At 52.8% G+C, this 13,889-nt stretch overlaps 4 protein-coding genes and 1 pseudogene across 4 annotated transcripts, besides 7 other annotated features; all 5 read right to left on the bottom strand.

The window, feature by feature from the left end:
• On the bottom strand, window positions 1–1,950 carry Tc00.1047053510043.59 (hypothetical protein, conserved; the record flags this gene model as incomplete). The annotated part of the gene is made up of 1 exon (XM_802604.1): window positions 1–1,950. A coding segment is annotated over one exon (1,950 nt), but the record flags the coding sequence as incomplete, so codon positions are not given.
• Window positions 1–13,889: a sequence feature (heterozygous, non-Esmeraldo-like haplotype).
• Window positions 2,170–2,196: a sequence feature (AT_rich).
• Window positions 2,533–7,242, bottom strand: Tc00.1047053510043.50 (hypothetical protein, conserved; the record flags this gene model as incomplete). The annotated part of the gene is made up of 1 exon (XM_802603.1): window positions 2,533–7,242. One exon carries the CDS (start codon window positions 7,240–7,242, stop codon window positions 2,533–2,535), a length of 4,710 nt encoding a protein of 1,569 aa, XP_807696.1.
• Window positions 4,204–4,227: a microsatellite.
• Window positions 8,174–8,202: a microsatellite.
• On the bottom strand, window positions 8,266–9,708 carry Tc00.1047053510043.40 (hypothetical protein, conserved; the record flags this gene model as incomplete). The annotated part of the gene is made up of 1 exon (XM_802602.1): window positions 8,266–9,708. The coding sequence occupies one exon, from the start codon at window positions 9,706–9,708 to the stop codon at window positions 8,266–8,268; it is 1,443 nt and encodes a 480-aa protein (XP_807695.1).
• Window positions 10,137–10,169: a microsatellite.
• Window positions 10,211–10,234: a microsatellite.
• Window positions 10,248–10,550, bottom strand: Tc00.1047053510043.29 (hypothetical protein, conserved; the record flags this gene model as incomplete). The annotated part of the gene is made up of 1 exon (XM_802605.1): window positions 10,248–10,550. The coding sequence occupies one exon, from the start codon at window positions 10,548–10,550 to the stop codon at window positions 10,248–10,250; it is 303 nt and encodes a 100-aa protein (XP_807698.1).
• Window positions 10,764–10,808: a microsatellite.
• Window positions 11,058–13,889, bottom strand: Tc00.1047053510043.20 (annotated as a pseudogene; the record flags this gene model as incomplete).

The raw sequence follows: 13,889 nt of genomic DNA, 5'->3' as shown, positions 1-13,889 counted from the left end.
CGGACTCACAGGATTCAACTTTTCCTTTTTCACTGCCCCACCAGTGCTTAATTCTACCCTGGGGATACTGCGGTGATGTTGGCCACCGCCACCCCCATGTATCTCGCTTGTAACCGAGTGGTGCAGGATGCGTGCTGTAGGGGAAACGACACCGCTAGGCAGTGCTCGCTGCTCTTGCTGCTGCGCGTACATCTCCTGGAAATCCTCTTTGGCAGAGACTTCCGTGTGAATAGGCTGCATTGCCAAGAAGCGGGATTGCAACGTCTCCCCTGGATGACGGTATGTCTCGGTGACAAAGCGGGAGTGTTCGTTGTGGTGGAATGTGTAGCCCTCTTCGCGTGCCAGCAGTCGTGGAGGCCCGTCTGGTCGCGCCACGGGGGTTTGCCATGCGACACGTAAATTCGAATTCGTATTGAGAGACAACGGCTTGGACTTTCGCATGTACGTGAGCGGCGCTTCCTCCATCATGTGACTCCTCTTGCTAAGCAATTCAATCCACGCTACGGCACGCGCCAGGTAGCGCGGTCGATCTTTGGCCATCAAATCCTTGGAGTGGTAAAACCGGGCCCACCGCATGACGCTGGCAACGTCAATATCACCAAAGTTCTGCTGCATCCATGGCAAGGCATCATCGTTCTGCTTGAAGTCCAAGGCCGTGAGTAGGCCATGCGCCGACCACACACGCCCCGTCGCGCCATCATTCCTTGTGTTCATGTCACAACCATTACTTTTCTCATTTTCGCGTAGGGCCTCAACATGTCGATGGTACAGCTCACGCGCCACCTCCGGTGCTACCGTTGCAACGTCCGTCACCAGTGACGTCGCACGCAACAATTCGTCGCTAAGGCCTACGCTCTTACCCTTCGAGAGTGCCTCTCGCATGTGAAGACCGACACGCAAATGGACATCACACTGCAGGAGGTCCTCTTCCACAAGGTAGCTATACACCGTCCCCGCCTCTTCGGCACAATTGTGATCAAGAAAGTACTCCAGCGCAAGCAGGGCAATACGATAGCGCCAAATAGGGTCAATCTCCGCACGTACAACAACATTCTCATAATACCGTCCCCGCATGACATTGTAGACCCACATAACACGTACGCGGTGTTTCGCCTTTATGGCGCAACGCATCACGTTATGTAGCACTTCCCCATCGCGTGCGACATAAAAAAGTTTTGAATTGCCATCCTCAAAAATAGCTACTGCGTCAGCGATAAGTCCTCCTGGAATGCAACAGGCCGTTAATGCACGGTACACTTCGACAGGTGGTACAGTTGTAATGCGGCGGTACTCTTCACATGCCGCCTTAAGATGACCACGTTGGGCAAGACGTACAATCTTGCGCATCAGCGGGGCCTCGTGCGCGGCGGTAGGTACGGTGCCATCGCGGTTAAGTCTCAGTGATCGCCGGAAGTAATGATCCTCCTGAAAGAATGGCCCACGGCGTAACCAGCGGTAAATACGTCCACGACAGTCGAGCGTTGCAGCATTCAACCCCACACGGTTCGGGTCTTCAACGGTGATGTTGTCGTGGTCCACCACAGCCGGTTTATCCAGCCGGCCAATGTGAGGGTCGTATGAATGCAACAAGTCATGCGTGACGCGATGACCATTTCGAGCACTCATCAGTGACACAGGCGTCACAAGTGCCTTGGGCCCAATGCTTATATCCGGCATATATTTCTCTAGCTCATGCTTCGGAATCATTGTCACCGTGTTATCCTCAAGCACATGTGTCTTTTCCGTGTGGTACCCGCTGTTGTAGTTTCCGGGGCCATCGCGGTAGCGACCGCGGCTCCACAAAACCGCCAGATCACTCGCCGAGAGGTTCTCCCGACCAAAGCGGCTCGGCTGCCACGGCACACGGGCACGTGGGATGTAGCGCAGGATGGATGTGACTGCTGCATGACCGATGCCGCGGCCTTTGCTAAAAACACCCGTCACAGACATGTGAATGGGAAATCAATGGAAGCAGCAAAACACCCGCCCAACTCCCAGCCCGCCACACTCACGTGTGTAATACCGGCTAATATGTGCTTGCAAGCTAAAAATATCCCCCCACCCCACTCTTCTTCACAACAGTTCACGCTTCAAGTGAATTGGCTCAAAGAAAAAAAAAAACGCAGAAGAAAATCATTAACTCAAGGCACCACAGAAAAACACATGGAGAAAAAAATATATATATATATATAATATCCCTATCCACCTCTCATAGCAAGCATGAAAAAAAAAACATATCCCCAAGCAAGTAATACACGCACAGTCATTGCCAAAAAGCCCCAATTCATTTGTATCGGGGTGCTGCTGAGAAATAAAACACGCGTCGCAAGACATTTTTCTTCTCTAATCCGTCATATACACGTCGTTACTACAAAAGTTGTTTCACATTTTTAAATTTTATTCGTTCATTAATTTCCTTTTTTCTTGTTTCCTTTTCTTCTATCTGTTTCCCTCACCCCGCAAACACCGATGCACACCTCAACAACAACCGTATAGACAAAAGAAACCCCAGCTTCACACGCCACTAGCACTTCAATTCGGTGCCTTCCCGAGTGAGCCGGTGATGGACTTGGGCCCTGGGGTACCGCTCCCAGCGCTGCGACCACGCCAACGATATGATGATGATGATGCGGAGGCAAGTCCTTGAGCCAACGCCGCCTGCGCCGCCTTACGTTCTGCCTCTTTCTTCTTCACATCCTCCATAAGCGCTGCGACGTTCTCAATGAGCTTTACATTATCTTGGTAAAGTCGCTGTCGTTCCTCATCGCTGGCGCGCAGACGCTCGTCCATTTTCTCCACTTCCTTTTCAAGTGTGCTAATCGCACCACTGATGCTGCTGATGAGTTCCTCCTTCTCTGCCAATGTCAGCTTCACTGCATCATGTGACTCCTCCTTCTGCTGGATGGCCGCAGCCATCGTCTTCATTTCCTCCTGAAGCGTCTCATTAGACTCCTGCTGCATCGCAAGGGCATTCCTTGCAGCATCCAACTGCGTCGTCAAGGATTCCACATTCTTGGTCAAATGGTCTACCGTGTCCCGAAGCTTCTCGGCTTCCGCCACCTGAGTCTGCAGTCCCAGGCACCGCTCGTCCATCTCAACCAGCTGTTCTTCAAAGCTCCGCGTTGCCTTCAGTCCATAGCGTCGCGCGTTTTCACTGACCGGGTCCCGACCAAGCGCGGCAAGCTGCTCACGCAAAAGTGCCTCCCGCTCCGTCCAGCCCCGCTTCTCCGCCAACAGGGAGGCATTTGTGCGCTGCAGCAATTCCAACTCCACCGTCCCCGTCGCGGATGCCGTTGTTGTTGTTGTTGTTGGCATTCCCTCTGCCGTTGGGAGTGATGACAAAGTTGCGGCAGGCACAACGTTGGCCCGACTGAACGAGACCTCATGTAGCTGCAACTCCGCCTCCTGACGTGCCTGCTCCGCCGCATGTATCTGCAGTCGTGCGGAGGCTAAGTCGCGGTGGACCTTCTCGAGTTCAAGCTGCAACGACGCCACTGTCTCCGCGAGTCGTTCCTTCTCTGCACGCATCACCTGAATCAAATTGCGGTTCTCCTCCAACGCACGATCGCCAGGGAATATGGCAAACAGCAAGTCCTGCGTGCATTGCTGTTCCAGGAGCGCAAGCTCCGCACGGCGCAGTTGTTCTCGAAGCGCCCTTTCACGGTCATCCTGTGACGCAATTTTGTCTCGTTGCTGCGTTGCATTTGCTTCCATCCGACAAATGCTCGCCAGAAGTTCGCTATTGTGTGACTCAATCTGCTGGTGCTGCTGCACAAATTGGGCGATAAGACGATCCTTCTCTGCCAGCTGCGTCGCCACAATTGCAGCGTCTTCCTCGCGTTGTCGCTCGTGGTCAAGGCTCACCTGTCGCCATCGATCAACTTCCGCCAGCTGCTGGTTGTTTGTCTCCTGTGCGTATCGCAGCTGCGCTTCCAGGTCTTCTATGGTCGTCTTTGCAGCATCGAGTGCGTCAACCGTCGCCTCATACTCCTCGCGTGTCATCATCCATGTCATGCGCTCCAACGCCTCGTCACGGGATCGTACGGCGTCAAGTTTTTCTTCCTCCATTCGCCACATGCGATCCAGCAGAGCGGTGTGCTGCCTCCGCTCCTCGTGATGGGCGGCGAGAAGCTTTTCGTACTGCGTCTGAACTCCTTCAAGCTGCACTTTTAGCTGCCGCAGGACATGCTGATCATTGTCCAGATCATCATCATCATCATCATTATCTGCTTCTTGTCGTTGTTCCCCACAAACGCGTTTCGCCGCCCGCTGGCGCCGGGCAGCCAATTGGAGGACACGCTGAATGCTATGCTCCTTCAGGGACGCTGTGCGCAGAAGACTTGTGATGCTTTGTAGCAGTTGCACCTCGTCGGTTTCATTGCGACCACCCGCCCCTTCAATAGCGACTTCCTCTATCTGCTTCGCCTCCGTGTACTGCGCGGGGTGCGGTAAACTGGCAACGGCCGCCTGTAGATCCGCTGCGGAGCGTAGGAGGACACGCTGTGCCTCCGCCCAGCACTTCTGCATCATCTCCGCGTGCTCAGACTGCTGGACTGAGGCAAGAGTAACAGCCTGGTTGGCCGTCTGCACCCCCAGTTCTGTGCACAGACGAACAAGAGACGTCACAACAGCATCTTTCATGATATTTGTTGTGGCTTCCACTGCGGATGCCTCCTCTGTGTTGCTGCCGTGGCAACGGAGACTACTAATACTACTACTGCCGTAACCATCACCCGGTTTTCGCCCAAGCTCCATGATGCGAAGAAGCGAAGCAGCCAGGCCGTTGTCGGTTAAAATCAGCTGTGACTCATGGTTCCGCAGCACGGCATCAATTTGCCCGTCCAAATGCTCCTCCAACTGCACGTAGCGGTCATCGGATGCCTTGAAGGACTGTCGCCGTTCGTCCCCCCCCTCTTCATTGTAATAACCATGACGGAGCGTATGTCTCTGCGGTGTGCTCCTTCCGCCACTTTCACCTTCCTCTTCCACCACTTTCTGCCGCTGCTGTGAGTGCAATTCCGTAGACGATACCTCTTCCCTACTGCGTTTCCGACGAACTCTGCGATGCGGCTGCGCGGCCTCCACGTCAGAAGCAGCCCGACTTTCCCCTTCCTCCACTACATTCTCTTCACTGTCTCTTTCCTGGTGACGCCGCTCCGCTGATTCAGCACGTTTTGTCGCCACGTACAGCTGCTGCAACAACTCTTGGTTGCGCTGCAGCAGCTCCGCCACGGAGTTGATGGAGTAGCGGTCCAAGTTCTCGTCTTCGCGGAGGAGCTCAAGAAACTGCCTATTCTCTTCTGTGTTGTCGCTCACAAATAAAGTCTTTGTGGCAGAGCCCGATGAGCCTACGCTGTGAAAATCGTTATGATTCGTGTGACGACTGCTGCTGCCGCTGCTGTTATCTGCTGTCATGAGCCGGGCGGGGTCAAGTGTCGCGTAATGCGATGGACGTCCCAGCGCGACGCCGGTGAGCTGATCGGTCGCCGGGAGCTGCGGAACGCGTGTGAAGTCCACCTCTACGGATGGAGAACCCAAGTTGCGCAACGCCAGCGAGCGGCGCGGACGGTGTGAGTTCCTGGCGAACACGCCCAGCCCTGTTCGCAAGCCGCCCTCAACTTCCAGCGGTTCGGCGGGCTGAAGCGTCATGTCCAAAAAACTGCCACGACCATTCCCTCCTCCTCTTGTCACCTCTGCAGCTCCTCCCGCCGACGGCGACGATGGGGCGAACGCAGAGACGGCACGGCGACGCTCTAGGAGGGACTGAACGGCTGACGCCACGCGGCCCCTCTGTGCACGGCGGCTGTCCGGACGGAGAGGCTCCTCGCCTGCAAGAAGTATTTCCGAGTCGGAAACAGCATCCCCTTCTTCCACCAACAGATTCATCTTCTCCTGCCGCTCCAATGCACGGCGCTGCCGTTCAACTCGTACAAGCAGGGAGGCTACTTGTTGAGACAGGACCGCATTTCGGAATACCAGTTGCCCACAGTCCTCCCGTACACATTTGTCTTCCGCCTCCAACGTTTCCAGCGAGGTGCGCAGTTCCGCCTGGATCGCCTCCAGTTCTTCAATGCGGCTCTCTGCCTCACGCAGTCGTTCGGCTGCAGATAGTTGAGATGCGGCAAGAACTGCCTGCTGCTCCAGCTCACGAATTGCCGTCTTCCAAAGTCCCGCATGCTGCAACCCCTCCTCGTTCCAACTGGGATCAGAAGCCAAACCCTCCGCCGTTGAAATGTGAGAAGAACACACGATTGTATCCTTCTCACCCGTGCCGTGTGTGACATCCCCCCTCGGCGCTGCTGACATGAACGATGAGGAGGGTTGTGAAGGCTGTACAGGGGCACCTTCATGAATGACACCCAAATCAAGTAGGCTCGTCCCTTCCTGCGGCTGCGAAATCAAGCCGTTCAACGCCGTTTCCAGTTCTTCTTTTAGATGCTGCAATTCCAGTTCCTTGTAACGACACTCCTGCTCCAGAGTGTCACGCTCATGAAGGATTTGCCGGTGCTCCTCGACAGGAATAGTTGTCGCACGCAGCAGTTGAATTTCTTGCCGATACGTGGCGTTCTCCTTCACCACCCTTGATAACAACGCAGTCAACTCCTTCAATTGCGTTTCCATTGATGCCTGCTGCTGTTGCTGTAACTTTAGCGTGCCACGACATTGAAGCAGTTCTGCATAGAGTGCGGAGTGAGTCGCGTCGATCTCCGGCGGGGCGGTTCTGCCTGTGCCACGACTGCCACTCTGCGCCGTATGAAACGCATCGGATGTCGACTCCCCCAGGGATGAAAGGCGCTGCTGTTTTTCCTCCGTTAACCGAAGTTCCTCCGTTTCTGTGGGCATCCATGTGCTCTCATCTCCCTTTTCACGTGAGGTGGTGCACACATCCAGAGCGAATGAGCGTCGCGCGACGGAGGGGGACGAAGAAGTGTTTGTGTCCCCCGCAATTTTTCCCCCAAGTGCCTCAATGACTGCCGCCGCCTCGAACATCTGTTCCTGCAGCCCCGCAATTTGTGCGTTCAGCTCCTCCACTGTCCGGGCATGCGACTGCGTCATCTCCTCCAGCGCCGCGGCGGCGAGGGTTGAGGACTCAACAAGCGCCTCCCCGAGTATTTTCCCGCGTACATGACTGCGGTACCGCTGCAGGGCCGACTCCACCGCTTGTGTCGCCTCCAACGCCCCCGCCTCGTCGCGGCTCACCCCTTCTCTCATCGCCTCTACTTCCGCACCCGTACTCATCATCGCCTCCCACAATTCTCTCCTCCACGCGTGCACAACGTTCTGCGTGCAGCCGGTTGCCTATTCCAAGGAATGTGCGCCCAAATTTTACCTCCAAACCGCCCGGCAGTTCCCCCTAATTACTTTATTCTTCTTGTGCCTCCCGCCTCCTCTTTAATTTCCCTTTCCCCACACCACGGCAGTGAGAGGCCAACAGTAAGACAAAGCAAAAAAGAAATAAGAGGTAAAGTACATCGGAACCCAAACTCCCCCAGCTCCAATAAAGAAAAATAATGAAAAGGGTAAAAACGCCCTCTCTCTCCCCCAAAAAACAACAACCACAACAAAAGTAGCCTTATCTTACATATTAATATGCAAGAATGTATGCGTATTTCTGTTTGCTGCAATACCGTGGCACTGCGCCGTTACAAGGCAAACACCAGACATAAAAAAAAAAAAAAAAAAGACACTCCCTTTGAAGTTCAACGTGATGACTTTGCATTCCATCGGTTCAATCACCACCGATGAGTGTTCGTCCATAAACATCGCATGGGCCATCCACCTCCCTCTTTCTCCCCCCAACTCTCATTGTCTGGATTTATGTAAATGTAGTGATGGTCCCTTCCTTCGCCTTAAAACGCCTTCATTGTTCCTTTCCCCTCTTCCATTCAAACCGAGATGACCCAAAAGCACACACCCACCACCGTCCACCTCGCATCAAATGACACTCTTTCGCCATTTCTCCCTTTTTCTTTCTTTTATTATTCTTCTAGTCCACCATCCGGAGGTGATTTATACATTTCTTTTCATATTTTGTTCTTTGAAGGGAATTCCTTTTTTTTTTTTTTTTCATCTTTTTTTGCTTCCGTTTGTGTTCTGAGCAAAAGGAACTCATCAACCGTAACATTTTGTCCCAGTTTTTCGTTTCTTTTCTTCTCCGCAACGCCTGTACTCCAAAAAAAAAAAAAAAAAAAAAAAAAAAAACATACTCACCCACCTATAGACATACACACGCATTTACAATGGATACGTGTATGCATGTCATCGCTACTCGAGAAGGTACATGAAGCAGTAGTGCTGCTTGCAAAGGAAGTAGGCGACTTGAAATCCAAAAATTGGCCCTAAAACCGGAATGCGGTTCACACGCCCCACGACAAAATGCTCGTACACAAACTTCTGCAGCAGTGCCGGGAAAAAGGGGTCGCGCAGGAAGGAGAAGGCAATATTGCGAACTATCTGCTGCACTCGAAGGCTATCGCGTGAGAGAACAGGGGCGAGCTCTGCCACATCACCCGTCGGAGGCCGCGGCAAAAGTGGTGGCAGGGGCGCAGATGAGCCGTTGCTGCTGGCGTGATTGCCGCTGGTGCTGTTGCCCAGGTGATGGAGTGAGTGGCTGTTGACGTCATTACTGCGAGATGAAAATTCACCGTCCTTCGCCCCGACGTCCGACTCCGGAAGGTCGCACGTCTCACTGTTGTTGATGTAGACAACAGGCACACGGTGACGACGGATGTAGCGCGAGAGCAAGGCGAGTACGGTGTCCAGGCCAAAGAACGACAACCCCACACCCCAGCTGGAGAGCAGAGAATTGGAAACCCCGTCACTCATCGCCGCCCGCACAAGGAACAGACCGTCATATTCATCCGCATCACTCATCGCAGGCGTTGCATCCTTCTCACTGCTACGCATGTGGCTAGAAGCCATGGGCGCAACGGGCAGCGTGGCAATGCCTGTTCTCCCATACGGGAATGCACGCCTGGAAAAATACAGCAACAATAACGGTCGGAGCACCAGGGCAAGATCGACCAAAAGCCCCAATAAATCGATTCCCGTACACCGAAGGGACTCACTGGTTTTCACAACATTCTCCTTTTCGCCAAACCCCGCTGGGGTGCTGTGATGCCTCTGTCGCAGCGCAACACGAGGGATCACAAGGCGTACGTTCGCTGGACCAACTGTGCCGGACCGCACAGGCGCGAAAGAGACATGAGTGGGAGGCAAAGCGCTGAACCCCTCCGCAACCGCTAAGGATATCCGTCGGCCGTAATCTGGAAGCCTCATGAATTGTTGCAGCATCAGCTGCAGCCGCTGGCGCACGGCAGCCCATATCCACGGCACAAGGAACAGCTGCTGGTGCACAAGCATGTTAAGAACGCACTTGATGGACTGAAGCGCCAGCAAGACAGTCCATGCCGCCTCATGGCCAAAGAAGCGACGAAGTCCCAGTTCCAGCAGACACTCAATTTCCACCAGCGTCTTGATGACTATGGCTACTTTCTCGGTGAATCCAACACGCCTACCAGCCGTGGAGATGATCATCCTATTCGAAAGCGAGTGAAGATTGGCCAGTGTCCACGCGAATTCTGTGGTCATGAAATTGCGCGGGTCTGTGACAATCCTGATTATCAGCTGCGTGAAACGTTCAACACTCAGCGCATTCTCCGCATTATCGCGAACCCACAAGACGTATGACTGAAACAAACTTGACATCTTCTCAAATGTTCTTTCCTTCTCTCTTTCTCTCTTCCACAGAGAGAAACTGCCAGAGCTTTCCGAGTCCGTCCAACAACAACAAAAAAAAACAAACAAACAAAGAAGCAAAACAACATGCAAGGAGCAACAAGACCCGTACACACACGCACACACAGTGGGAGAGAGAGGGAGAGACTGAAGAAAAGAGAAGGAACTCCAGAGAGCCCACAATCGGCACCGTATACACGTGAGACAAAAGCACGACTGTGGGAGACAATGACGACGCAATAAAACGAAAACACATGACTTCCGACGCGAAGAGTGCCAAACCCCTATCCCTCTCAAACACACACAGCAGGGGGAAAAAAAAAACGGAAGGATATCGCTGCAATTGAATTAGGAACCAAAATGACAGGAGAGAGAGAGGCGCAAATGCCTCATAAAAATTCTTTTTTTTTTTTTTCTTTTCTTTTCTCTTCCTCCCTTCATGCATCAAAAAATGCAAATTGCGCAACACGTCAAAAAAAAAAAAAAAAAAAAAAAAGGCCCTGCGCACCTCATCTTTCCACACAGCCATTGTGTTTGCAAGATTGTACCCTTCCTCTTTCTCTCTGTTCTTCCTCTTCTTCCATGCCTGTGCGCAGAATTGTGTGCACGGACGCCACGGTCAAAGCAAGGCCTAATCCTACCGTCATCACAACGCTCGCGAGCAGCAGACCGTATTCCCGCGGTGGAAACAAATGTTGTGTGAAGTGTGAAGGGTCAATAAACGGCGTCACCCCTATCCAAAGGACATAATAAACGTAAAGGGATGTAGTGAGCGCTAAAAGTGCCTTGGCGATTGTCCGGTCGTACAGCATCGCACAACTGTCACTACGTATAATGTTATATACTTCACCACAATGATGGATACGCAAACAAGGAGAGAAATGAAAAAAAAATAAAAAGGGGGGAGGGAGCAGCAGTCAAGGAAAAACAAAAACAAATTATTCCACACACGTCCATGCCGACAGAATGAAAGCAAACGGTCAAAGCATCGCAAGAAAAGAGCACAACAATATTCCTCTTCCTGTTATATATATATATATATATATATATATATATACATATATACATATCTGCATGTCTTCTTTCCCCATTTATTCTATCCTCTCATTTATTGCTGGTTGTCACTTCTCATCGTGTCCATAGCCACTTCCTTCTTTTTTTTCTCTTTTTATTTGTTTTTGATTCCTTTTCGGCTTGTGCTTTTCCATCAAATCGGACTTTCCCACACACTCCAGCGTCCTCCAGTGATGCGAAACTCCCCAAATGTGAAGCACATGAGAAACATGGCTTTCCTATTGTCCATTTCGTCTCCGCTCCCCTCACAACTCCAGCCCGGAAATCGGTGGTAGCCGTTCGAGGAATGTGTACGTCTTACCGCTGCCCTCTTGTGGCTGCAGCTTCTTCACCACCTCGTCATACACCTGCCGTGCTGCCCGAAGATATGCGCTATCGTCAATAAGGTTCGGAAAAAGTGTCTGCACGGGCAAAATTATGGGAGAGTAATCGACATCATCCGAGTCCCCGCCACATATCTGCCGCTGTTTACGCAGGCGCTTGCGGTATTCCTCCACGGCGTACGGGTGGGCTTTGCGTGTCTCACTGACGTCGGACCCGTCCACTGCAACGGGACGGACAAAACCCCGCAGTGCCTCCACTTCCTCCCTCACCGTGAAGGAGGCAAGAAAGAGCAACGCCGTTGAATCTATCCAATGACAGTTATTAACATCTGGAGAGGAAGCATGCCGCACAAATGTTTGCGAAACAAACTGGCGCAGTTCCTCCGCGCCCATCTCCCGCGCATTTGCTGTGAAATGCACAACAACAGAACTCCCATCGTTTGGTGCCTGTTCCGAGGCGGCGCTCACCTGCTGGATGTGCACCACCACACCAGGCCGTACCTCACACAGTGCAAGGAAGAGCGGCGGAAACGACTGTATCGTATCATCTTTTCCAGCCACTTCGTCATCCGTGCAGCCGGCAGATCGCAGTGCGGTCCATGAGACAAGCGGCGTCGTTGCAACCATAATGACGCGAGAGAAACGCACCTTATTGTTAATAATGTTATTATTATTATGCTCCGTCACCGTCAGTGTTTCGGCGGGAGCAGGAGAAAAAGAAGAAGACGATGATGACGACGCCAAGAAATGGCTGGCCAATGTGCGGGGCACCAATACCACCTTCGTCTTTACACGCTGACGGTTGCTCATCTCAATCGACGGCGTGCTTCGATCCACAGCACTTTTCTCCCGATGACAACAGGGCAAAAGTAGACTACGTCGCAGCACAAAGGTGGCATCCCATACTGCGGCAACACGACACATATTCTGCGGCATTTCACTAGTACCGTAGGCGGGCTGAATAAAAGGCGTCATGCTCCCAAAGGCTCCAACAGAAGTAAGGACTTGCCTCACCAACTCCACAGAGTGCAACACATCCACAGGTTGAGTATCCAGCTGTCGCAGGAGTGTCACTATGTCAATTGCGGCTCCACTAATGCCATACTTACGTTCAATCATGGTAGATAACGTTTCGTTGGGGTGTTCATGAATTTCCTGTGCGAACATACGTTTCGCCTCTTCGGAGGCAATGCGGGACCTTTCCAAGGCAGCCTCTGAGAGTGAATCGTCCCCGACATCCGCCGTAAGAGCATGCAGCTGTTCTGCAAGTGGTGCCTCCACGTCCTTCACGAATTTCATCAGACGGCGCTTTTGTAGAGGGCTCATATGATTTGTAGCAAAAACCTGCGCACGGGAGAGAGGGATGCTTCGCAGCTGCTTCCCACCCTCACTCGACGGGATCATGAAGGTGTAGCCACCGAAGCATTGCTACTCCATGTGGCGTGCCATATCAGAGGTGATTAGCTGACGCACAGTTTCACCATTCGAGAGGTTATGCGTTGGTAGTAGATCCAGTAGAAAGCTACGCCGTTCATGCAATTTGAGCTCATCCATGCGGTCCACGGCAATGACTCCGTCGTTGCAGCGTGGATGGTTCTCCTCGTGGTCACCCCTCCCGTCCCTGTTGTCGGCCGCACCGTCCAGCGATGCGGGTAGGGGGCCTGTAATGTACTCTCGCATTCGTTCCACCGTCATGGTCTTGAAGGCACCACCGTAGTCATCCTCACCATCGCAGTGAAGCACGCGGATTCCGCTTCGAGCGAGTGCCGCAGACACTATGGACTCCACCATCCCCGTGCCCTGAATGACAACATCAAATACGTCATTTCCAGGCTGAAACGCCATTCCGGCATCATCGAAATAATGAACAATTTTATACGTTTTGACAGGCTGCCGAATTTCTGCCGGGCCGCTGTCATCGGGAAACATCATGGGGTAATTCTCTTCGTCCACCTGCTCAAAGCGCAGACCACGTGCCACACACTTGTCAAAGAACTCCAAGTCCTCCACCTGCTTATGCGCTCGGTGGTGTGAGAAGACACAATACGCGGCGGCATGTTGACTACGTTGCAGTACACGTACAATCGTGTCCGCAAGGTCATCGTTACAGACGTGATTAAAGAGAATGTCCGAGAGCAGTACAATATCAAAGCCACCACCACCAGTGTATGACATTACCTTTTGGATGTGTTCCTGCTTGCCCCACAGCAGTGGCTCTACGACGCAGCGCGTGCTTAGCGCCCTTTGACGCTCTGCCTCAGAAAACACCGTTTCGCCGCTTTTTTCATACCCCTGTGCCAATTTTAGCCTCTCTGCCTCTTGCAATAAGAAAGCCGCAGCATCAGCATCGATCAAATCAGCCCTGCAGTTTGCCTTCACGTTCATTTCCAGAATTTCCAGGAGGTCGCCGTCAGGGTAGTCCGTTGCCACCACACAACGCGCACCGTTGCGGAAAGCGGCGAGGGACGGAACTCCAAGCCCGGCACCAAGCTCCAGCACAGTCTTGCCGCGCACATCAATCATGCGACTGTCCATCCGTTTCACCATGTACTTCGCCGCATTCCATAGCCTGTGGCCCCAGAGACTATGTCGCTTGTTGCGGAAATACACTCTCAGCGGTGTGAGGTTGCCCTCAGCACGTTCCTCCGCCCCCCTTTCCTGCGTGGCTGTTCCTTTATCAAATTGCTCCAGAAGTGGCGTGAATCCCGCAGTTGTGGTGCCCTCGCAACTCAACTGCAGGCGATCCACAAGCAT

Source organism: Trypanosoma cruzi, genomic scaffold (assembly GCF_000209065.1).
Source record: "Trypanosoma cruzi strain CL Brener 1047053516587 genomic scaffold, whole genome shotgun sequence".
NCBI classification, from domain to species: domain Eukaryota; phylum Euglenozoa; class Kinetoplastea; order Trypanosomatida; family Trypanosomatidae; genus Trypanosoma; species Trypanosoma cruzi.
This window is presented reverse-complemented; position numbering and strand designations above follow the sequence as displayed.